General features: G+C 37.7%; 2 protein-coding genes across 3 annotated transcripts in view; one reads left to right on the forward strand and one right to left on the reverse strand.

Moving 5' to 3' along the window:
- Nucleotides 1-6,026: 6,026 nt before the first annotated feature.
- c1galt1c1 (C1GALT1-specific chaperone 1) lies at nucleotides 6,027-15,619 on the reverse strand. Of its 2 annotated transcripts, XM_062040034.1 has the most exons (3): nucleotides 15,575-15,619; nucleotides 15,428-15,505; nucleotides 6,027-7,724 (listed from the first exon to the last, which is right to left on the reverse strand). In XM_062040034.1, exon 3 carries the CDS (start codon nucleotides 7,712-7,714, stop codon nucleotides 6,755-6,757), a length of 960 nt encoding a protein of 319 aa, XP_061896018.1. In that variant the 5' UTR covers nucleotides 7,715-7,724; nucleotides 15,428-15,505; nucleotides 15,575-15,619; the 3' UTR covers nucleotides 6,027-6,754. The 2 variants fall into 2 exon arrangements, with proteins under 2 accessions (XP_061896018.1, XP_061896017.1); XM_062040033.1 differs by having other exon boundaries at nucleotides 15,428-15,603.
- A 5,595-nt stretch (nucleotides 15,620-21,214) lies between these two features.
- Nucleotides 21,215-24,339, forward strand: part of urp1 (urotensin-related peptide 1) — a 7,439-nt gene continuing 4,314 nt past the window's right edge. The window contains exons 1-3 of the mRNA XM_062039850.1: nucleotides 21,215-21,446; nucleotides 24,063-24,103; nucleotides 24,193-24,298. Coding sequence (XP_061895834.1) covers nucleotides 21,344-21,446; nucleotides 24,063-24,103; nucleotides 24,193-24,298 — 250 coding nt within the window. The 5' untranslated portion in view covers nucleotides 21,215-21,343. The remainder of the gene's footprint in view (nucleotides 21,447-24,062; nucleotides 24,104-24,192; nucleotides 24,299-24,339) is intronic.

Consider the following 24,339-nt stretch of genomic DNA (forward strand, 5'->3'; position numbering starts at 1 on the left):
CACGCCTTAACAGCCGCATGCTGTCCAGTAGGGCTGCAACTAACAACTAATTTGATAATCGATTAATCTGTCGATTATTACTTCGATTAATCGGATAAAAGAGACAAACTACATTTCTATCCTTTCCAGTATTTTATTGGAAAAAAAACAGTATACTGGCACCATACTTATTTTGATTATTGTTTTTTAGCTGTTTGTAAATGTTGCAGTTTATAAATAAAGGTTTATAAATTTTTTTTTAAAAAGGAGCCTCTGCGCATGCGCATAGCATAGATCCAACGAATCGATGACTAAATTAATCGCCAACTATTTTTATAATTGATTTTAATCGATTAGTTGTTGCAGCCCTACTGTCCAGGCTTCCACTTTTCCTCCATATAAACAGCGTGCCGGCACAGTCACATCATAATGTAGCGTTGGATGGGTTTAACAATGGTCTTTACTCGAAGATGTCAAGAAATGCTGACACGTATGATCTTTTGACTTGTTTAATGATAACGTTAATTTCAAGCACGCACACACACACACGTGAATGCCATGCATACTTGGTCAACAGCCATACATGTCACACTGAGGGTGGTGGTATAAACAACTTTAACACTGCTACAAATATGCGCCACAGTGTCAACCCACACCAAACAAGAATGACAAACACATTTCAAGAGAACATCTGCACCGTAACACAACACAAACACAACAGAACAAATACCCAGAACTACTTGCAGCACTAACTCTTCCGGGACGCTACAATAACATCTACGGCTTTTGCGGCTCAGTGCACAATTGCACACACAAGAAGAAGTAGACGAAGCAGAAGAACGAAGAAGAGACATGGTGACGACGAGTAAGAAGAAGTACGCTTGCAAGTTCCAAAATGATTGGAAAAAATAATTTCATTTCATCCAGGACTGCTCGAAGGGGAAGGGGTATGCTGCCTGCACCTCAAACCCGCCCTCCCAACACCGCCCCCATCTCCCGAATTCGGAGGTCTCAAGGTTGGCAAGTATGCACTCAGGCAAATCATATTGTTGATGTCGATTCAGTGGTGGGCTGCGTTGGGCTAAAAAAAATTTGGCCGGGGGACAAAAGCCGACTGCATGTAAAGTAACTGTGCATATATGTATGAGTGTACATAATATATTAATATGATAGATATATCATTAATTAATATAATGGATATATAATTAATATAATTGGATATCAAGAGTATGTCAAAGTTGGACTCCTACCTTGTTTACTTCTGTGACAACCTCTTCAAAGTTTTGTAATCAATCAGATATATCAAGCAGCTAAAATGTGCCAAAAATGTAGAGTGTTTTACATTTTTTCCATCATGCACTCTAATAGATTTAAATGGGTGTAATTTAGAATCATTTTTTGGTGTTTGGATTTCTTTTCATAATATCCACAATGTTCAGTGAGCAGTTTGTGTTGTGTGACCATGTGTGTTGACATTTGTTAGTTGCTTTTTTTTTTTTTTTTTTGCACCATGACTAGGGAAGTTTGTTTGGGTTTATTACATGTGGTGTATACGCTGTACATAGCTTGCAGTAGCGTCTGTGTTTCCTCTTCATCAACTGTGTTTGAAGGTTGCAGAAAGACTGCATGTTGTCCCATAAGTTGTTTGTATTCAGACAAGGCAAGCGCAGGAAATAGCTTCCGTGGATATGGCCATCTTGTTTTCCGACATCGTAACTGCAACGCTCACAACTCTGCTGTGACGTCATTCCCAGCTCCGACTTCCCACTTCCCAGGTAAATGGAACGCAGCATTAGACCTCCTCTTGGTTCTTGTCTACAGCACTGAGCCTTCTGGGTAATATAGGTTATAAACACTTATTCCTAGTTTACATGTATTTATATATTTAATCATTTATTCAGTGTAAGACAATTAAAAATATTTTCATTTGCAATGCTGACCCAGCAAAGAGGCAGCATTTACATGTTAGGGATGTTGAAGTGCGATGGTAATCTCTCATTGTCTCATTTACCAACAAACATTAACACTATCTATTTCCACAAAACCCAAAACCAGTGAAGTTGGCCCGTTGTGTAATTCGTAAATAGAAACAGAATACAATGATTTGCAAATCCTTTTCAACTTATATTCAATTGAATAGACTACAAAGACAAGATATTTAATGTTTGAACTGAGAAACTTTTTTTTTTGCAAATAATCATTAACTTAGAATTTAATGGCAGCAACACATTGCAAAAAAGTTGGCACAGGGGCATTTTTACCACTGTGTTACATGGCCTTTCCTTGTAACAACACTCAGTAAACGTATGGGAACTGAGGAGACCAATTTTTGAAGCTTTTCAGGTGGAATTCTTTCCCATTCTTGCTTGATGTACAGCTTAAGTTGTTCAACAGTCCGGGGTCTCCGTTGTGGTATTTTAGGCTTCATATTGCGCCACACATTTTCAATGGGAGACAGGTCTGGACTACAGGCAGGCCAGTCTCTTTTACTATGAAGCCACGTTGATGTAACACGTGGCTTGGCATTGTCTTGCTGAAATAAGCAGGGGTGTCCATGGTAACGTTGCTTGGATGGCAACATATGTTGCTCCAAAACCTGTATGTACCTTTCAGCATTAATGGTGCCTTCACAGATGTGTAAGTTACCCATGCCTTGGGCACTAATACACCCCCATACCATCACAGATGCTGGCATTTGAACTTTGCACCTATAACAGTCCAGATGGTTATTTTCCTCTTTGGTCCGGAGGACACAACGTCCACAGTTTCCAAAAACAATTTGAAATGTGGACTCGTCAGACCACAGAACACTTTTACACTTTGCATCAGTCAATCTTAGATGAGCTCCGGCCCAGTGAAGCGGGCAGCATTTCTGGGTGTTGTTGATAAATGGCTTTGGCTTTGCATAGTAGAGTTTTAACTTGCACTTACAGATGTGGCGACCAACTGTAGTTATTACGGACAGTGGTTTTCTGAAGTGTTCCTGAGCCCATGTGGTGATATCCTTTACACACTTATGTCGCTTTTTGATGCAGTACTGCCTGATGGATCGAAGGTCACGGGCTTATCCGCTTACGTGCAGTGATTTCTCCAGATTCTCTGAACCTTTTGATGATATTACGGACTGTAGATTGTGAAATCCCTAAATTCCTTGCAATAGCTGGTTGAGAAATGTTGTTCTTAAACTGTTCTGACAATTTGCTCACGCATTAGTTCACAAAGTGGTGACCCTCGCCCCATCCTTGTTTGTGAATTTCATGGAAGCTGCTTTTATACCCAATCATGGCATCCACCTGTTCCTAATTAGCCTGTTCACCTGTGGGATGTTCCAAATAAGTGTTTGATGAGCATTCCTCAACTTTCTCAGTCTTTTATTTCCACTTGTGCCAGCTTTTTTGAAACATATTGCAGGCATCAAATTCCAAACGAGCTAATATTTGCAAAAAATAACAAAGTTTACCTGTTCGAACGTTAAATATCTTGTCTTTGCAGTCTAGTCAATTGAATATAAGTTGAAAAGGATTTGCAAATCATTGTATTCTGTTTTTATTTACTGTTTACACAACGGGCCAACTTCACTGGTTTTGTAACATAAATGAATGTTAAAAATTGACAAACATTTTCATAACATAAACATAGAATGTTTAGTGCAGACAATAAGAAAGCCTTTGGTGGTGTTTATTGCTGTAATTATCATTGTTACTACTAGTTATAGTGAATAATAACCGTATAGTAATTTGACAATGTTTGTAGTATGTGCTTTTACTGCCATCTAGTGTCTAGGATTTGTTTTCACACGTTTGTTGAAATCTGCTCTTTGAGGTTAGGGTTACAATGAACACTTAAAACCGAGACTACAAATTCATGAAATCACAAGTTAATTCAATGTCATTGAAAAAATATAAACCTCAAATTTATCACAACGTTCTGAAAAGGCTGCAACGATTCCAGACATTTTAGGCAGGAAGAAATCCTAAAAGGAGAGGCTCACTTTTAAAGTTCTCATGACTTTCATACGGCCTCTGACCCACTCCATGCCACCCTCTGTATATGCCCACCACATTGTAAATCAAGAGGCTTCACTACACATCTTAAAACACATTCAGGAGCTCTTCCAAAAAACCCACCAGTCAGCCACAGACATGTTTCCCTTTATGCAAATGGGCTAAGCATGATGTTGACTTTTAGCACTGTAACTCACATTGCCATGCTAGGGCTGCTAACTTGTGTGTCCTCCTAGCCCACTCCCCTATTTCATTTAAGAAATATGGTGGACAAGTGCAGAGTTACAGTGAAAATGGATAAAGTGCACGATAGTCCGACACAGACGTAGACAAACACAGCTATCAGCATTTAGACTTAGACTTCCTTTTTATAGTCATTCACATTTATCATTCAAATTTGAACTTTACAGTACAGATAAGATTTAAGATAGAGTTCTCGAAAAAACAAACATTGGGCTCCCCTCAATTTTGGTGACTGTTAAAGGTCCCGGGGACCCAAAAGGGTCTCAGTCATTTAAGTGTTAATCAATCGAATAGCCCTTAATCATGAGTGCCTCCAAGGCCTGCACAAACCACATCACCACCTGATCGCAACCCACATTTGGAAACATTTCAAAAGCCCAAAATGGTTAATATATATATTTTTTATATAAGTAATACCGGTTATTTTTTTAAACTTTTAACACTTAAACTATAGATCAACTTCAGATCTGTTTCCATAAGGTGTTTATCTTGTTTTTTATGTTTTATGCCGTTTTTTGTAGCGTTAATTCATGGCAAAAACAAAATATGCACTATTGATTTCAGGTTATTGCAGATTTAAATAAGTCAATAATTCATGACATTGCTTTTTAGTCAAAATTATTTATGAATGACCAAAAAATATCAGACTAAAGATATTGGCGCTCCAAAAGGCCCCCACTCATAAATATATTATTTTAGCTTTCAACGCTTAAATATGACCACACGTGTCAAACTCAACGCCCGGCAGCCAGATCTGGCCCGCCACATCATTTAATGTGGCCCGCCAAAACTTTGAAATAATACTCATCAAAGAAGTATTTTTATCTTTTCTGACAAAACGTATTCTTCTTTCCATTTTGACAGAAAAAAGCACATACTGCATGCAATTGCATATATTTTCAACTTTATTATCTAATAATGCAACATATATACACATTTCAAATGTGTTTTTTTTAGTTAAAATACAAATAATGATAAATATCTGCTTGACTTATATCAGAGCAAGTTTTACATCAAATTGTACACTTTAAAAATGACAATAGATTTTGCGGTAAAAAACTGCCAGCTCAGTTGCCAGAATTCTACCGAAAAAAAACTATAATACCGTTTTACCATTTACAGTAATATGTTGAAAAACCACCTTAAATTTGACAAAATTTTGGTGACTGAGCTGACAGTTTTAAGATTTAAAAAAAAAACATTTTTTCTACTGCTTGTCCCTCTCAGGGTTGCGGGGGGTGCTGGAGCCTATCCCAGCTGCAAATACACCCCGGACAAGTCACCACCTCATCGCAGGGCCAAAAATTATATAAAAATGAGGTGAATCCCTATACATTTATCTTCATGAATTATTCACGGATACAAACGGCCCTCTGAGGGCCACCATAACTGCGATGTGGCCCTCAGTGAAAACGAGTTTGATACTCCTGCTGTAGATCAACTCGTCGATTATTAGTTTGTATTTTTTCAGCAATGACGGTTTTCAAGTTAAACAAATTGCCCGAATGGCAACTTTGTGTCATCGGTGTCAATATTGCAACATTTTCCCGTCACATTACACCCGTTTGCTCTTTAATTTCAATTTTTATGGTAATGTTTTTTTTAAGTTGGCTGCTAAAAAAATCAGCTGTGGTCTGCAAATGCACTTTGGACAAGCCTGAGTTAGAGCAAAAGCGGATGTAGACAAACAATATTTGCACAGCAATAAACTCCACCATTTGTGCCGCATGCAATTCATATTTGACTTGGCATGTAGCTGAGATAGGCTCCAGCGACCCCGAAGGGAATAAGCGGTAGAAAATGGATGGATGGATGGATGTTTTCTCACTTTTATTAAATTTCTTAAATAATTGTCATTTTCAAGTACAGGTTATCCAGTAAGGATGATTCCACACAAACATACAAAAAAGAGATTCAACAGTAGCAACACTGTATTTTGGACTTTTCCTTCACTTAGTATGGTAAAAGAAAGCATTACCGACCCTTTCCCACAGAGAAAGCGATATCTGCTCACAGATGCTGCCTGGTGGTTGTTTGAGCACACTGCAGCTTGCCCTGGATAGTCCTACTCCTTAATGCTTTCGTCACATGCAGGATTCTCAACAGTAATGAGGCAAAAATACAGTGTTACCTTCTGTATAAGACAATGTCCCCAATCAGTACCAGGAAACTTCCCTTTGCTATCTGTGACCTTCCAGAGCAGAACCCTCTTCTTTTTGTTAAATTAGAAAATGAGGAAAACGTGACATATTTGATTTGGTACGTCTACACAAAGGTTCAGCTTTAGGATCACACAAGGACGGAAAAACATAAAAAAAAGCCGTAGCCTAAGCGCAAGTCACATTGTTATCTTCATTGAAAAGGACGGTGTGCCCATGGACTGTTACCACCACAGGAACCGGGAGCAAAGAGTGCAAAAGGTAGAAAACTTGTAAAAACCTAAACCCCCCCCAGTAAAGATCCAATTAGATAAGTCCACATAAGAAAACCATCTTCCTATACAAGGAGCTAGTATTAAAAGCCAAGATCTAGTCGTTTTCTGAACCTTCCGGAGGGTCAAACGTCAACCAGTCGTAGAAATCGTGGCCAAAAGAACGCAGTCTGTAGACGCCGTACATCATCACCTGCATCTGATTGGGCGACATCCCGCCGAAGGTGACGGCCATGTCGGAGCAGCAGCCTTCCACCACTTTGCTGGGGTTGTTCTTCATGCTCTCCTTGATCAACGTCTCCACGCTCTTGCTGTTGAACAGGCCCTTGCCGTGCATGTCCTCGCCGTTTTCGGCGAACACGCCGGTGTACCTGAGGCACACGGCCAGCTGCTTGTCCTCGCTCAGGAGCCACAGGCCTTGTCTGGTCTGGGGACACTTGTCTTGGTCTTGGAAAACCTGCACCAGCCTTTTGAGAGCCTCGTAGCTGAGGGCGATGCCGCTGTCGTACGCCACGTAGTCCAGCTCGCCGGACTTGACGGCGTTGCCGATGTAGAAGGGCTCGCCGGGGTCCTTGGTGAGCAGCAGGTACTTGAGGTTCTCGATGATGGCGAAGGTGGTGGGCTGCGCTATGAAGAACCAGCGCAGATCCCCGGCGTTCTCGTAGGCGTGCTTCAGAGCTTTTTGCAACCTCGCCCAGTCGTCTTTTTCGTTCAGGTCCACCGCCTCCAGGGCCTTGGAGGACTCCGAGGTGTAAAACACAGCTTTGTCGCAGTGTTTGCTCCACGTGTCCACGGCGGCGGCCCAGTGGACCAGAGTCTTGGGCTGGACCATGATGACGCAATACACGCGGACTTGGTAGTTCAATTCCTGAGCCTCCGGGTCCGAGAGGCGCTTGAGCTCGTCTTTGCTCGCCGCCTGGACGTGATGGTGGTGATGGTGGTTCTCCTCCGACACAGACTGGGCCCTGGGGCTGAAACTACCGAGGATGGCCAGCGTCAGGCTGAAGACCGCTCCCAAGGCCATCCCCTTCACAAAAGAGCCACCTTCGGACAACATCTTGGCTCCTCTGCACAGAAGAAGAAGAAGACACTAACTGAAGGTTGTATTGTCACTCCCTGTATTTCACACACCATGAACTAAAGTACCTTTCTCATATTTAGGGCCTGATTTACTAAGATCCAAATATCACACAGTAAACAGCGTGTGCAATCTATAAAATACCGTGTACTAGTGTTGTCCCGATACCAATATTTTGGTACCGGTACCAAAATGATTTCAATACTTTGATACTTTCTAAAAAAAGGGGACCACAAAAAATTGCATTATGGGCTTTATTTTAACAAAAAATCTTAGAGTACATTAGACATATGTTTATTATTGCAAGTTTGTCCTTAAATAAAATAGTGAACATACAAGACAACTTCTATTTTATTAGTAAGTAAGCAAACAAAGGCTCCTAATTTAACTGCTGACATATGCAGTAACATATTGTGTCATTCTATTATTCTGTCAACATTATTAAGGACAAGTGGTAGAAAATTAATTATTAATCTACTTGTTCATTTACTGTTAATATCTGGTTACTTTCTGTTTTAATGTGTTCTATCTACACTTCTGTTAAAATGTAATAATCACTTATTCTTCTGTTGTTTGATACTTTACAATAGTTTTGGATGATACCACAAATTTGGGTATCAATCAAATACCAAGAAGTTACAGGTCATATTCAAAGTCCTCATGTGTCCAGGGACATATTTCCTGACTTTATAAACATAATATAACTTTCAAAAAAAAAAAAATATATATATATATATATATATATATATTGATGTAATCATAGTAGTATTGACTAGATATGCGGACCGGTACTTTTCAGAGGCGGTATAGTACCGAATAGGATTCATTAGTATCACAGTACTATACTAATACCGGTATACTGTACAACCGTAGCATGTATTATTAGTGGACGTGTTGCGTGTGATCTACTAACATTGCGTGTGTAATTTAAGTGGTGCAGACCACCTCATTTAAATGAAGAATCTGTATGTATAGTACGGGGTATCACTCTTATTTACTGCACGTCCATGTTGTCATGCAAGTAGGAGACATCTACCACTTTTTATGGGCATTTTAGAAGCACTTTTTCCATTTTCTTTTTACAGCTAAAAGGTGCACTCAATGGAGACAGGTTGCACTTACTGCGCTCAATACGGGGCAAAAAAATGCATACTTAGTTTTTTGTTCATATAAGAAATATTTTATTATATAGTCCCCGTGAACAAATGAAACATACTGAAGGACACCAAAAGGCACCAATTGAATTTGTTTAAGTGCAGTTTGAATATGAGGTGCAGTAAAATATTGTGTACCAACTAGGCGTGTAACGGTACACAAAAATTTCGGTTCGGTACGTACCTCGGTTTAGAGGTCACAGTTCCGTTCATTTTCGATACAGTAAGAAAACAACAAAATATAAATTTTTGGGTTATTTTACCAAATTTGCAAAATCTTCCACCAAAAATATTTTCCTTAGTGTAATATTTCATGTGAAATAATCAGAACCTTGGATAGGTCAATCATTCATAATAACATTGATTTTGATTCAATATTATGTTTTGAGCAATGACAGTTTGAAAGAAAAAAAAACAGCTTTGTTTTATTAGTAAACATTGCAAATTTTTCTAAATTACATTTAACCTTTAAGCTTTTTTTATTTCACTTTTGTTATGTTTTTGTTTATTTTAATATTATTTTTAGAATGTGCCGTGGGCCTTTAAAACATTAGCTGTGGGCCGCAAATGGCCTCCGGGGCACACTTTTGACACCCCTGCTATAGATAATTAAATCTGATAAATCTATGGATAAAAAGCGGAGCCTGGCGACGCATGCGCGTTTATCATAACTCTCTCGCTCTCTGCCCCTCCCTCACCAATGCTGCTGCGCGCACAGTTTGTTTTGTTTTTAACCCCTTCTTAACCCTGAACGTACATTGAAAATACACGCAACCCTAACTCAAAATGCCGGACATTTGAGGCATTTAAGAAACTCCGCCCTGACAGCTCCGCAAAAGAGGACATGTCCGGTGAAAAGAGGACGTGTGGTCAGTCTATCATAGCCCGTTAGCTGCTAGCATGCCGTGTGTTGTGCCTCGGTGTGCATTGTTTACACAACGTGCGTTATGCTACTTAATATGTCCTTGTGGAAACTCGTTCGGTACACCTCCGAACCGAACCGGTTCAATACAAATACACGTACTGTTACACCCCTAGTACCAACACATTAAACAACTTTAATGATTATTTCACGAACAAAATGTTTTTTTTATCCACAAACAAAAAGAACTCAAAGTGTATGTCTGCAGAGTTTTTTAGTACATGTTATATATCAGAGGAGTGGAATCTTTGCAGACACAAACAAAAAGTCTGGTTAAAAATATTTAGGTATAAAAAATGCATTTTCTGATTAAATTAATGGGTGTTGTTTCTCCCAGTTGGGACCAATACAGTCACATAGATGTTCTGAGTGCCTGCAGGTCCGCATGCAGGGCAGGATTACTGGTGAGCTGCAGCAGATAGTGCAAGTAAAGTCGCTGCTCCTTTTAAATGTTGTTTCAACTTCTATGCTAGTGTTAGTCATATTTCTTTGTTTTGTTCTTCTGGGCTGCACTTCCAGCTGTGTAAGGAGGAAGAGGCACAACGCTGATTGAACATTAATTATGTCGTGAGGAGACTGACTTTCGCGACGGTGGAAGGAGATGGTCATGGACACTTTCACACAAACGTACACAAACTCACACACAGGATCACGGTCAAGAAAGGCGGATTGTTCCGTGTAGAAGCATTGTTGCTTCCCTACTGCGGTAACTTCTAACAGACATATTCGCCTTGTTTGTTTGAGGAAATATGCTAACGGCTGATCAAACTCAAATTCGCGATCATGATCATATAATCGCCCAGCCGCTATAAATAGTTTGTCTGTGTTAGCACTTACTGTATAATGACAGTATCACTAATACTTTGTCAAGTTTCTTTGAACAAAAGGAATGTGTTCCAAACATGAAGGCAAGTCTGTTTGTTTTACCGGTAAAGCAGGTACTGACATTGGAGACATGTTTTCCTTTGTGACTCACGACCGATTAAACATTTGATACTCCACTGCTCGTTGCTACCTATTCATTAAAAACAAGCCGTAAGAACTTAAACAGGCAAGCCTCGATTCATGAACCACTGTATTTGCAAACTTTTCAGTTTCCGAACTATTAGAACAAGCCAAATATGCCTCTGTGTGCGAACCATGTCTTTGTGTACGAACACTTCATTCATGTTGTGCTTGCTCGTATACAAGAGATTAAGGAAGCCGGCTTTGTACCACAGCAAGTTTTTTATGATGATGAAAACTGACTTTTCTGGAAAAAGATGCCCAAGAGGACTTATTTCACAGCAGACAAGACTACCTCTCGTTCAGCGGCCCCTCTCTCCCTCTGTCTGCTCATTTCTCTCCTCTCGTGAGCTGATCCTCCACCATGTTAATGTACTGTAAGAGGATTTTACTTTTAAACATGTTAATCATTGTCGCAATATAGTTGTTAAAGTTAAGGATTTTTGTGATTTCTGATCTTTTGTGAGTGCACCAAAGGGACTTCTGTGTTGGCAGAGCAGCGTATACAGCACAGTTGAGCTTGTATTTGTTGTTGTTTTGGCTTGTAATAAAGAGATAGTTGGCCTCCTTATGATGTTTGTTTGATATACTACACTTTGTTGTGTTCAAAGTGTATAAACCTTAACTAAATGTAAGACTTTTGTCAAGGCTGGAACACAGTATTCTTATTAAAATTGGCTTATCTATACAAAATTTTCAATTCAAGAACCCTTTTCAAGGGTTCCACTGTTGTCTCTGTGCGATATAGAAGATGACTATATCGTGATATTCGAGTATACGTTCTCACACAGTTGCTTTTAGCTGCGGGCATTACACTGCAGGCTTTTCTCACTCTTTCTTGTCTCTCCTACTCACAGTGACATATAACAAGCGCACCTTCTTACATACGTCGCATACTGTCGCGCGTGCAACGTCACACGGCCGAGCAGAGAGGTAGAGACACGGTCACGTTAGCTGTGATGCTAGCGGAGCGGTGCGAGTGGTAATAAGAGATAAATAAGGTGCGAATCTGGTAACAAATTAAGGGAGAAGAATTCTATCCCAAGACAAACAGCAGGGGGTCCATCGTCTGGCGGTTGTTTGGCTTCAAGTGGGAAGATGTTGAACAGACAACCGTAACATGTCAAGTATGCGGCAAAAGCGTTGCTACAGAAAGTAGCATTACTGCTAATTTGTAGCATCATTTGAAAAGTCTAACGCTAGAGAATGAAGAGTGCTTGAAACTCCGCATGTCAACATATCTGGCCGGTGCCACACCCAACAAAATGCCCAAGCAACCATTTCCAGATCAACACCATATGAAAAAAAATGTCAACAGAAGGAAATACCACATAGCGAAGGACATACACTATTTGATTTCTTATTATGCAGCTCATTTTTATTAGACAGTTATTTAAATATCTTGTGACATCATGCACAAAAGTGCACTTTATTTGTTTTAAACTATTGTAGTGGCGTTCTGTACAAAAAGTGCACTTTAATTTAGTTTGGTGTTGTTTTGATATGTCATCTTAGTGACATCATGCACAAAAGTGCACTATTAGCTTGTTTTAAAATGTCTGACAATCTTGCACTTTCTGTTTTGGAAATGACATGAATGTTTGTGCCACTGCTTAATAACTGTTTAATAAGGGTGTAACGGTACGTGTATTTGTATTGAACCGTTTCGGTACGGGGGTTTCGGTTCGGAGGTGTACCGAACGAGTTTCCACACGGACATATTAAGTCAGGCAGGGCTAAAACAATAACAAATGTTTTTATAGCAGCAGATTTAAGACCATATTGCATTAAAAACTAGATTTTGACCCACCTCTATGGTGGAAGAACAATGAGCCCATATATCCTCTTACTGCCAAGTTAGCCAGGCACTACCTCGCCATACCTGCTACCTCCATGCCATTCTAACTGCAAGCAGGTCTGCTCTTTCTGCAGAAAATGTGGATAAACTGATTTTTCTGGCAAAAAACATGAAGATTGAGTGAAAGTCACCAGGGTTAAAGGCTGGGGGGCGGGGGGTTAATCTGAGGCTGAGTTGACTTGAAACTGTTTAATGTTGCACTTTTTGTATGTAGAAGAAAAGTTTTGTCATTTTATTTAATCTGAGCAACAACTTGAGGCAGTTTAATGTTGATTAACGTGGACCCCGACTTAAACAAGTTGAAAAACTTATTGGGGTGTTACCATTTAGTGGTCAATTGTACGGAATATGTACTGTACTGTGCAATCCACTAATAAAAGTCTCAATCAATCAATCAATCAAAAAAAGCACTTTATATGTAGAAAGGTTTTGTTAAGAAACCATTCTGAGCCTTATCTTCTTTAGTTTTTATTTGATATATGTTGACCACATTAACCCTGGCAATCGACCCTGTGTGTATATGTATGTTGTTATTATCCTTAGCATTCATGACTGCCTGCTGTTGCACTGATCAGACTAGTGGTGGCTCACATCCATCACACACAGAGCTATTTCTATTTTTGGGCAGAATTATTATAGTGTTAAAAGGATAAAGCCATTGTTTACACTGTAATAATGTGTAATATTGTGATCACAACAGGTTTATTAAATATATATATGTTGAAATGTGCAAATGTAACCACATGTCGTCCTTTAATGTGAGGTGTTGAAACAGGTCTGAAACTCATACATCCTAACCATTAATGTGAGGTGTTGAAACAGGTCTGAAACTCATACATCCTAACCATTAATGTGAGGTGTTTAAACAGGTCTGAAACTCATACATCCTAACCATTAATGTGAGGTGTTTAAACAGGTCTGTAACTCATACATCCTAACCATTAATGTGAGGTGTTTAAACAGGTCTGAAACTCATACATCCTAACCATTAATGTGAGGTGTTTAAACAGGTCTGAAACACATACATCCTAACCATTAATGTGAGGTGTTTAAACAGGTCTGTAACTCATACATCCTAACCATTAATGTGAGGTGTTTAAACAGGTCTGAAACTCATACATCCTAACCATTAATGTGAGGTGTTTAAACAGGTCTGAAACTCATACATCCTAACCATTAATGTGAGGTGTTTAAACAGGTCTGAAACTCATACATCCTAACCATTAATGTGAGGTGTTTAAACATGTCTGAAACACATACATCCTAACCCTTAATGTGAGATGTTTAAACAGGTCTGAAACACATACATCCTAACCATTAATGTGAGGTGTTTAAACAGGTCTGTAACTCATACATCCTAACCATTAATGTGAGGTGTTTAAACAGGTCTGAAACTCATACATCCTAACCATTAATGTGAGGTGTTTAAACAGGTCTGAAACTCATACATCCTAACCATTAATGTGAGGTGTTTAAACAGGTCTGAAACTCATACATCCTAACCATTAATGTGAGGTGTTTAAACATGTCTGAAACACATACATCCTAACCCTTAATGTGAGATGTTTAAACAGGTCTGAAACACATACATCCTAACCATTAATGTGAGGTGTTTAAACCGGTCTGAAACACATACATTCTAACCATTAATGTGAGGTGTTTAAACAGGTCTGAAACACATACATCCTAACCCTTAATGTGAGGTGTTTAAACAGGTCTGAAACTCATACATCCTAACCATTAATGTGAGGTGTTTAAACAGGTCTGAAACACATACATCCTAACCATTAATGTGAGGTGTTTAAACCGGTCTGAAACACATACATCCTAACCATTAATGTGAGGTGTTTAAACATGTCTGAAACACATACATCCTAACCATTAATGTGAGGTGTTTAAACCGGTCTGAAACACATACATCCTAACCATTAATTTGAGGTGTTTAGACAGGTCTGAAACACATACATCCTAACCATTAATGTGAGGTGTTTAAACATGTCTGAAACACATACATCCTAACCATTAATGTGAGGTGTTTAAACCGGTCTGAAACACATACATCCTAACCATTAATTTGAGGTGTTTAGACAGGTCTGAAACACATACATCCTAACCATTAATGTGAGGTGTTTAAACCGGTCTGAAACACATACATCCTAACCATTAATGTGAGGTGTTTAAACATGTCTGAAACACATACATCCTAACCATTAATGTGAGGTGTTTAGACAGGTCTGAAACACATACATCCTAACCATTAATGTGAGGTGTTTAAACCGGTCTGAAACACATACATCCTAACCATTAATGTGAGGTGTTTAGACAGGTCTGAAACACATACATCCTAACCATTAATGTGAGGTGTTTAAACCGGTCTGAAACACATACATCCTAACCATTAATGTGAGGTGTTTAAACCGGTCTGAAACACATACATCCTAACCATTAATTTGAGGTGTTTAGACAGGTCTGAAACTCATACATCCTAACCATTAAACATGACACCATAAAGCTGTTTGGGCAGCGCCATTGTTAAATATAATGACACGAATCAACACATTAAAAGTGTCGCAATTGACGTCCATTCGACCCAAGACATTTACTCGAAAGTCTAAAAGTTGAAAGGAGACATTATCGACGTATTCGTGAAATAAGTTTCCAAACTTAATAACGACGAACGTCGCCGTAGCTTGCAAGCTAACAGTTAGCATGCTGTCACTCGGTGCCTATTTAGTGAGATAAATGTGTCATACTGTGTGGAGCGAGGGCGACAGTCCTTGGCCAGGTGCTGCTCCGGCTTAGTTTGGTCTTTCAGCTCCCAATAGTCCAGTCTGGGCAGATAATAGCAGCAGCAGACGAGATTAGTTGGCGATAAAGTGCATGGCTGGCTCACATTGTACCTGCTTCCGCCATTGTCGGGTCGTCACGTGATCTGCGTGGGTTGCGTTCGGATAGTTTAAGCCAAATATCTAGCATTTTTTACTAGATATCGATCGTTTCCATATAAATGATTCAGAAGTTTTTATTGTTTACTTTTTTTTTTTTTTACTTTTTGCACTTTTGCATTTACTGATTTTTATTTATTTATTTATTTTTTTCATGTTGCGTGTTTCTTTTGTTTTTTTTTTAGAAAAGATGATTGCATGTGTGATGACAGTTTAACATGAAGGACGAGGCGATAGACAATTGTTTTTTGATCATTATTATTTATTTGCTTATATGTAAAAAAAACAAAAAACAAATAAAATTAGACAATTGTTTTTCTCCGTCACAAAGAGCGAGACAAACAACTGATATTTGGCCTTCACAATAAAAGCAATGAAGCATTATTTCCTGTTCAACTACGTTGAACAAAATAAAGGTTTTTTTAGAAAAGTAGCTCACAATATAACCACATGATATTTTTATCTGTATTTTTTTTATTATTAAAATGATTATATTATAATGCACATTTAATTAGGGACAATTAGGGATGTCCGATAATGGCTTTTTGCCGATATCCGATATTCCAATATTGTCCAACTCTTAATTACCGATACCGGTATCCAGGGGCGCCGCTAGGGATTTTGGGCCCCATGAAAATAATCTTTACAGGGCCCCCAACACAGCGGCAACATTATAATTTCATCACTATTAGGGGCCTCTCTGGGCCCCCCTCCATCATGGGCCCCTAGAATCCGTCTCCTTTACCCCCCCTTTTCGGCGCCCCTGCCGGTATCAACCGATACCGATATATACAGTCGTGGAATTAACACATTATTATGCCTAATTTGGACAACCAGGTATGGTGAAGATAAGGTCTTTTTTTTTTTAATTAATAAAAAAAAAAAGATAAACAAATTTTTAAAAAATTATTGAATAAAAATTAAAGTAAAACAATATACAAACAGTTACATAGAAACGAGTAATTAATGAAAATTTGTAAAATTAACTGTTAAGGGTTAGTACTATTAGTGGACTAGCAGCACGCACAATCATGTGTGCTTACGGACTGTATCCCTTGCAGACTGTATTGATATATATTGATATATAATGTAGGAACCAGAATATTAATAACAGAAAGAAACAACCCTTTTGTGTGAATGAGTGTGAATGGGGGAGGGAGGTTTTTTTGGGTTAGTGCACTAATTGTAAGTGTATCTTGTGTTTTTTATGTTGATTTAATAAAAAATAAAAAATAAAAATATTATCGGACATCTCTACTCACAATATAGCCACATTATATTTTTACCTGTATTTTTTTTAATTATGAAAATGATTATGTTCATAATGCACATTTCATTTCAAATAAATAACATAAAATAAATCCAAAATTGTATTAGAATTTACACTATTCATGGTGACATTTTTGGTGCCACTTTACCACGTTGATTTTATGTTTTAAATTTAATTATTCATTATGAAAGGGGGAAAACAATAAAGACATTATTACAATTATTACAAAAGTTACAGCAATATGTAAAAATATGTTCTATATTTACTTTCTTCCTTCACTATAAAAGCAATGAAGCATTATTTCCTGTTCGACTACGTTGAACAAAATAAAAGTTTTTTAGAAAAGTAGCTCACAATATAACCACATGATATTTTTATCTGTATTTTTTTATTATTAAAATGATTATATTATAATGCACATTTAATTTCAAATAACATAAAATGAAATACATCCAAAATTGTATTACAATTTACACTTTTCATGGTGACATATTTGGTGCCACTTTACCACGTTGATTTTATGTTTTAAATGTAATTATTCATTATGAAAGGGGGAAAACAATAAAGACATTATTAAAATTAGTACAAAAGTTACAGCAATATGTACAAATATGTTTTATATTTACTTTCGGCCTTCACAATAAAAGCACTATGCATTATTTCCTGTTCAACTACATTGAACAAAATAAGGGTCTCAGAAAAGTAGCGGACGTTGCAATTTAATCCACACGATTAGGTCATTTTATTTTTTGTGAGATGAAAGTTTAACATGAAGAACGAGGCGATAGACAATTGTTTTTGTTCGTCACAAAGAGCGAGACAAACAACAGATTTTTGGCTTTTACAATACAAGCAATGAAGCATTATTTCCTGTTCCACTACGTTGAACAAAATAAAGGTTTTTAGAAAAGTAGCTCACAATATAGCCACATTGTATTTTTATCTGTATTTTTTTAGTATTAAAATGATTGTTCATATTGCACATTTAATTTCAAATAAATAACATAAAATTAAAAAAATCCAAAACTGTATTATAATTTACACTTTTAGTGGTGACATTATTCAACTACATTGAACAAAATACGGGTCTCAGAAAAGTATCTTACGTTACAATTTAATCCACAAGATTAGGTCATTGTATTTTTTATCTTTATTTTTTGTTCGATTAAAATTGTATTTATACAGCACATTTTAAACCCAAAGTTATTTCATTATTTATACTTTTTATGTTAACATTTTTAGTGCTGCATTTACACAGTGATTTTGTTTTAAATGTAATTATTCATTATGACTGACTTCATGTTAGGCCAGCAGCCCATATGAAAGGGAAAAAATAAACAATAAGACATTATTAAAATTATTACAGAAGTAACCGCGATATGTACGAACTATTTTTTATACTTACTTCCGACCTTCACAATAAAAGCACAACGCATTATTTCCTGTTAGACTACGTTGAACAAAATAACGGCCTCAGATTTCTAGTTCACAATTATATTATATCCAAATGATTGGATTATTGTATTTTTTTATACTTATGTTTTTGTTTGATTCAATTTGTATTATTAAAGCACATTTTAAACCCAACATTTTTTCACTATTTATACTTTTTATGTCAACATTTAACACATTGATTTTACGTTTTGAATTTAATTATTCATTATGATTGACTTCATGTTACACCAGCAGACCATATGAAAGGGAAAAAAGAAAGAAACAATAAGACATTCTTAAAATTGTCACCAAAGTAATAACAATATCTACAATTAGTATACACATACACCAATGTTTAATATTTACTTCCGGCCTTTAAAATAAAAGTACTACACATTTTTTCCTGTTCGACGATATCAATCAGAATATACAAACAAAATAATTTAAATCTAAAGTTGTTTAACTATTTGCACCTTTTTATGTGCCACATTAACACAATTGTTTAATGTTTTAAATTGTAATATTCTTTGTAATTGACTTTATTTTAGGCCAGCAAACCATATGGAATAAAACAATAAGACAACATTAAAATATTACAAAGGTAACAGCAACATGTACAAACAGTATACACATGCACCAATGTTGTATATTATAGTAAAAAAATATGTACATATCTGCATATAAATGTATGTAATAGACGCACATACAAACCAATACAAATAGTTTGACAAAAAAAAAATACAATAACCATCGCAGTAAGTATACTTTTATTGACATTATGACTCATTTTGATAAATAATGTAAATAATGTACCAATGCAAATCACAAAATATTATCATTAAATGGAGTCATTTACTTGAATCAATCACTGACATCCTAAATGGCGCAACATCAATACCACTGATTGTAGTTTGCAGCTGAGTAACGTTCTTTTGGACAAAACCTGTGTCTGCGTCACAGCGTAATTGCCGAGCAGCAAGATGTATGAAATGTCATTTTCAGCGACAACATCCCAGACGAGAACACACGCTGATACATCTCATGGTCTCGTCTGACGCCCATTAGTGACCTTCCACTGTGACAGAAGCCCCTGAGCTTTTCTCAAGCCTTGGAAGACATTTTGGGATTTTTCCATTTGTACAATTCCACATGATTTTTCAATCAATCAATCAAAGTTTATTTATATAGTCCTTAATCACAAGTTTCCACGCTGGCATGTAAAAATCTGACAATGTAAAAGTTGGTGGCGTGAGGAAAATTGGCAATATTTAAAGGTATAATGTAAAACAGTATTATAATGATTCAATGGAACCTCAAAATCAGTTCCATGCCACTGGTTGACTCCCTACACTTTTTAAAAAATGATTCAAAATGACTCTTCTCTGAGCTGGAGTTTGCGTGTCCCAATGATCCTTGGAGCTATGTTGCCCAGGGGATTCTATGCCCCCTGGTAGGGTCTCCCAAGACAAACAGGCCCCCTTCTGGAGCCGGGCCCAAAGGTGGTTCTCATGGGGCCGGCCCGAAGAGGCACTGTGGGTCCCCCCTCCAATGGGCTCACCATAGAGAAGCATAGAGGTCGGGTGCAGTGTGAGCTGGGAGGCAGGGCACTTAGCGGTCCGATCCTCGGCTACAGAAGCTAGCTCTTGGGACGTGAGACGTCACCTCGCTGGGGGGGAGGAGCCTGAGCTGATGCGCAAAGTGGAGAACTTCGACGCACAACAAGGGCTCTGGAACCAGTGCTCTCGAGAGGGGCTGGACTCTCTTCCACTCTGGCGTTGCAAGCAGCCAGAGGCAACGAGCTAGGGTGGCAATTCTTGTTGCCCCCAGGCTGAGAGTCTGTAGCTTCCCTCCCCCTCTCGAAAAACTAGTCATTTTCAGCCGTACAAACCAGGCCAAAACCAACTTGTCATCTGTCACCAACACGCATACCACTAAACCACTGGTGCGTTTATGGCCACACAAAACGTCGGACAACTCAAACACCACACAAAGTTACACTATGACTCCTCAGTCATACGTGTGATTATTTTACTGTCATTTATTATTAATGTTAATTTATTTATATTAATCATGGAATGCTGTTACTAGAGAAAGTTACAGGAATGCACACTTCATCCTATGCTTACATTTCATTGTGCAACATGAGGATGTTTAAGGGGAACTAAATGTGATCTCTGAAAGGGGTACAAATGATTTCCAAAGCAGTGCTTTCGGTATAAAGTTAAGTTAGGTTAAAAGAAAGTATTATTATTATTATTATTTATCTTACGGTATATATCAAAAATAATATTGAGCAAAATTTAATTGAAATATTGTCGATGTGGCCCTCCAGCAGTGCTCGGGTTGCTCATGCGGCCCCCGGTAAAAATTAATTGCCCACCCCTGTCCTGAACCCTAAATCTACATTCTTGTGGGATTCTCAATTTCCTGGGGGCACTCTCACAGCGCCTTGGACATGTGCACTTTGACCTTAGTAGAAGAATGCTTTAAAATGATTCTGTGACCAAATACAAAACACATGCCACTTCCAATCATATCAGAAAATTCTACCTGATATAATTAACCACACGCTGCAAAAGAATAAACATTTTCTTGTGTCAGTGCGTCGTATGAAAGTTGTTTTATAAGACGAGTGGGAGATGGATGACCCCACAGGTGGGTCAGCGACGGGAAAATGACGCAGAAACTTGGCACAAACAAAGTCCGGCGTGAGCGATGATGCTTTCGAGGCGGCGGCGTACATAAAGCGCCACATCCTGCGCGGACAGCCGCTCATTATTACGGCGGGAGGGCAAACATTTGTCAGGCGTCCCTGAGCAAGCACAGATAGGCCTCAGCTGACTTGACCGCCTCCTCTAAATGGCGGCCGTGACGCCCGAGCCATTAAACGGCCGACGCTGGCTGTGATGATAATGTATTGATCGGATTGTGATGGATGGCGGGCGCGCGGGCTTATAAGCGGACATCTCTGCCGAGGAGGGGGCAACACAGGTCCGCCTCTAGAGAAAGAGACTGCCGCCATGCCGTCGCTCGCCGTGGTCCACCTCGTCGCTGTCATCTGTTCCGCAAGATGGACGCATGCGCTACCTCTCTACCCCGAGTCCGACATGGAGACGCAGCCGGGTATGAACGCATCTTTACATTTTTATTCTCATACTTTCTCAAAAAGATGTGACTTTTATGGTATTTTTCCCACATCTGAAACCTCATGCTCATGCTAACTTTGCTAGCCTCACTATATTCACCCTCCGAAAGTCTTATCTTCTGTAAAAATAACAACAAAACTTACTTCAATTACTACAAACACAATTTATTTATATTATATTTACTACAATTTATCCAAAAATATCCCAGATTACCCAGAATTCCCGGTTCTCTGGGTCATTTTGTCCTTTGAAAATGAATGGGCCATTTTTCCAACGTGTACATTTCCCACATTTCTTAACCGATTCGAACCACCCACACACTCCACTCACCTTGGACAATTAAACTACCATTTTACAAGTTTAAAAAAATTCCAGGAATTCCCGGAAGGTTTTTCAAAGCCATATTTTCACCTCCTCATGGAAAGTTATCACAGTTCACATTTTTTCAACCCTTTTTCAACATTCCTCTTAGTTGGGACAACAAATGCTCCGGTTTTTCATACAAATTCCCGGTTTTCCCGAAATTCCATTGTTTCCGAAATACCAATTTGAATTTAAATTGTTACTACGTCAACATTTTTCAACCATTGCGAAAAATTCCAACACCAACCCATTCATATTATCTAGGACAATTGTAGTATTATTTATATATTTTTTTATTCCAGTTTTTCCCGAAAATCCCAGATTTCTAGGAAATTTCCATTCAAATGAATGGATATATTCATAGTTCTAATTTACCTGAAATTCTCAAAATTGTTTGCATTTTTTAAACCCGATTCTGACCTTCCAACCATCCACTCACACTACTCTTCACATGTGTCAAAGGCAAAACATGTTTTCCCTTTCCCCAAATTCCTGGTTTTCCCAGAATTTCCAGTAATTTTCTCCCCTTTGACAATGAATGGGAAAAATAAAATCGACTCCATATCCCACATTTCTCATCCGATTTGAATCGTTCCAACATCCTGGACATTCAAGCCAGCATGTTTCTCGGTTCCAAAAATTCCCTGATTACCTTGAATTACCAGGAATTTCCCCCCATGAAAATGAATGGGAAATATACAATCAACTACATATCCCACATTTCTCAACCGATTCGAACCGTTCCAACATCCACACACTCCGCTCACTCTGGACATTCAAGCATCTCAGTTTCGCTCACGCGTATCGGGGTCTTGCGCTCATAGGGCATTCACACGCAGTTCCTACCTGAATTGCAAATTCTAGTCTATCCCTTACTTTTTTGTCAAATTCTACACGTTATATTTCACTATTGTTCTATTTTCTTTTGTTGGGGTCTTTTTTTTTCTTTTTATTGATCATGTGTACATATTCAATTATTTAATGCAATGGCTATATAAAAAAACACATTAATTTAGTAACATCTCTTAATCATTTTTGTTTCTAAATAGACAATTATTTGTCAGCATGTTTTTGTTTTTCATATAAAATTTTTACTCATTAAAAAAATGGCATTTTCCACTTAAATATGAACACTGAATTTGTCATCTTTCTCTAGATTTTAACCTACTTACAGTTTACAACCTTGTCATATGAAATGAAATCATGGGTTAACCATAATGATAAATAAAGATTGTTATTGATTTAACTCATAAAGAAGATATTCATAAAAAACTAATAAAAAATACATTTACATATAATTATCTTGTGCTGAAATTAACTACATTAATAATGAATATGTTTCTTAACTAAACTGTCAAGTGCAAATGAAAATACAGCTTCACCACTTTAGTCAAAATGTTTGCGCTTAAGAAAATTCTCGATGACGTTAGCTCCAGGCTTCTTCTGTTTGTTTGATATTGTCATCACTGCTACAAGTGGTGGAAAAGTGTATTACAACTGAGTACGACTGCGGCCCCCAGTTGAGAAACAGAAAGTTGTTGGTCCTGGGTTAGAACACACTTTAAAAAAAAAAAAAAAAAATTAGTAGTAGGATTAATACATATTATTTTTGAAAGAAAACATTTATCGTGTGAATAATTAAATAAATAAAAAAAATTCTCATTCTACCAATTTTTTTTTTAACAATATCTGTATTCTTTTTCACATGTATTTTCCTCTTCCAATAAAACTTTACAGGATAAAAACTCATTATAATAGTAATAAAGAGTCATTATTAATTGCAATAATACTTTAGACTTTCAAATACATTTTTTGTGTATTTTTACATTATAAAAAATATGGACAATATCCACTGTAAAAAATAATTATGTAAATATTTTGGCTTTTTTAATATTCATTTTAATATTATTGTGAGCTGCTGTAAATAAACCCCAATTACAATAATGTAATTTGTCAATAGTTACACAAATGAGGCCTTATTCTATTCCATTCTAATATGAGGGAGTTTTCTACAGATTTCATTCATAAACTGGTGTCAGAAGATGCCTCTTACAACACAGAAGGGGTACAGAAGCAGGTGAATAATCTGTATCCGCTTCTGATGCAACACAACGGCCAAAGAGAATCTTGGAATAAAGGTAAAGCAAAATGCAAGAAACATGCGTCAAAACATCAGCAACAAAGCCAACATATAATAGGATAATATAAAGGTTGTGTTTTCTTGTTGAAGCGCCCAAGGAGTCAGCACAACAGGATAGCTATGCAAACATGGTGAGTGAGACCCTGCACTTACAAGAACAAAAGCTTTGTTTGCATAAATCCATCATGGGTTTTTTTGTTTTTTAAATACATATTTGAAGGTTGATGGCCTCCAAGAAGTGCTTTTGAAGCTGGCGGCGGCCGACAAACTTCGCTCTCAAGCGTTCCTCAGATCGGAGCAGGGTTTGCCCAAAACCAACAAAAGAGGTGAGAGAAAAGGTTGGTGCAAAAGTAATGGGTCTCCACAA

This window comes from Entelurus aequoreus, linkage group LG28, assembly GCF_033978785.1.
Source record: "Entelurus aequoreus isolate RoL-2023_Sb linkage group LG28, RoL_Eaeq_v1.1, whole genome shotgun sequence".
NCBI classification, from domain to species: Eukaryota; Metazoa; Chordata; class Actinopteri; order Syngnathiformes; family Syngnathidae; genus Entelurus; species Entelurus aequoreus.